Below are 883 nucleotides of genomic sequence, written 5' to 3'. Positions count from 1 at the left end.
TGGGGGGAGGGCCCCCAGCCGCCTACAGAGGCGGAACCGCCCCAGGGTTGGTGCACGGCTGGATCCAGGTTCATTGGTGAAGTTGGGGACATGGTGCTCAGTGGCATCGGGGCTGTAGTGACCGTGAAAGGGAGGAGGCTTGAGCTCAGCAGCCGCAGCAGCGCTGGCAGCAGGAAGGCTCTGGGGCTGCAGTTTCCAGCACAGCATCCTCTGAGCACCACAGCAGTGTGCACGGGGAAACAAGCAGGCCTGCTGGCAGCCTGTCTTGTATCACTTAAGGGTGGTGGTGCTTGTCCTCGCTGTAGTCACCTAGGGCCATGGCAGGGACACAGGGGCTGGGTAAGGGGATGATCAGATAGGTGGAAATCTGCCAGGGCACAGCTGGCAGTGCAAAGCCTGGCTGGGGAGCTGCTCCCAGCAGCATGTCCTGGGGGCAAGACTGGGGGCCCATCACCGACAGAGTGGCCTCCCCTCATCCCCTCTGCAGCTCCTGGGACGTGGCAGAGCAGCGGGGTGACAAGGAGGAGCAGGTCTGTTCCCACCCCAGCAGCCCGGTAAGTGTGTGCTGTGGCAGTGAGGGTGGGTGCCCCCCCAGAGGTGTGGGCAGGCACCCTGGGGCCCTCGATACCCTCTCTGGTCTCTTCTGCACAGGGGCAGTTCGATGGCCGTGCCCAGGACCCCAGTGAGTGTCCTGTCCCACGTCCCCAGCAGCCTCGGGCTGTGTCCCTCGGGGCAGGGGGTACTGGGGGATGGGAGAGGCAGGCACTGGGTAGCAACGCCCACAGGGTGAGCGCTGAGTGCTGCCTCCCATCTCAGGCACCGGCAGGGACTATCTCTTCAGCAGCGTGACCGGGGCACGGCGCTGGATCTGACCCAGCGAGGG

At 65.1% G+C, this 883-nt stretch overlaps 1 protein-coding gene across 1 annotated transcript in view; it reads left to right on the top strand.

Annotated features, from left to right (window-relative positions):
* CDHR4 (cadherin-related family member 4) overlaps nucleotides 1–872 on the top strand; it is a 10,526-nt gene extending 9,654 nt beyond the window's left edge. Inside the window, exons 16-18 of the mRNA XM_009996951.1 lie at nucleotides 488–554; nucleotides 652–682; nucleotides 817–872. Coding sequence (XP_009995253.1) covers nucleotides 488–554; nucleotides 652–682; nucleotides 817–872 — 154 coding nt within the window. The remainder of the gene's footprint in view (nucleotides 1–487; nucleotides 555–651; nucleotides 683–816) is intronic.
* Nucleotides 873–883: the final 11 nt, after the last annotated feature.

Source organism: Chaetura pelagica, unplaced genomic scaffold (assembly GCF_000747805.2).
Source record: "Chaetura pelagica isolate M959 unplaced genomic scaffold, ChaPel_1.0 scaffold24, whole genome shotgun sequence".
NCBI classification, from domain to species: domain Eukaryota; kingdom Metazoa; phylum Chordata; class Aves; order Apodiformes; family Apodidae; genus Chaetura; species Chaetura pelagica.
Note: the sequence above shows the minus strand (reverse complement) of the source record. Positions and strands in the feature narration are given on the sequence as shown.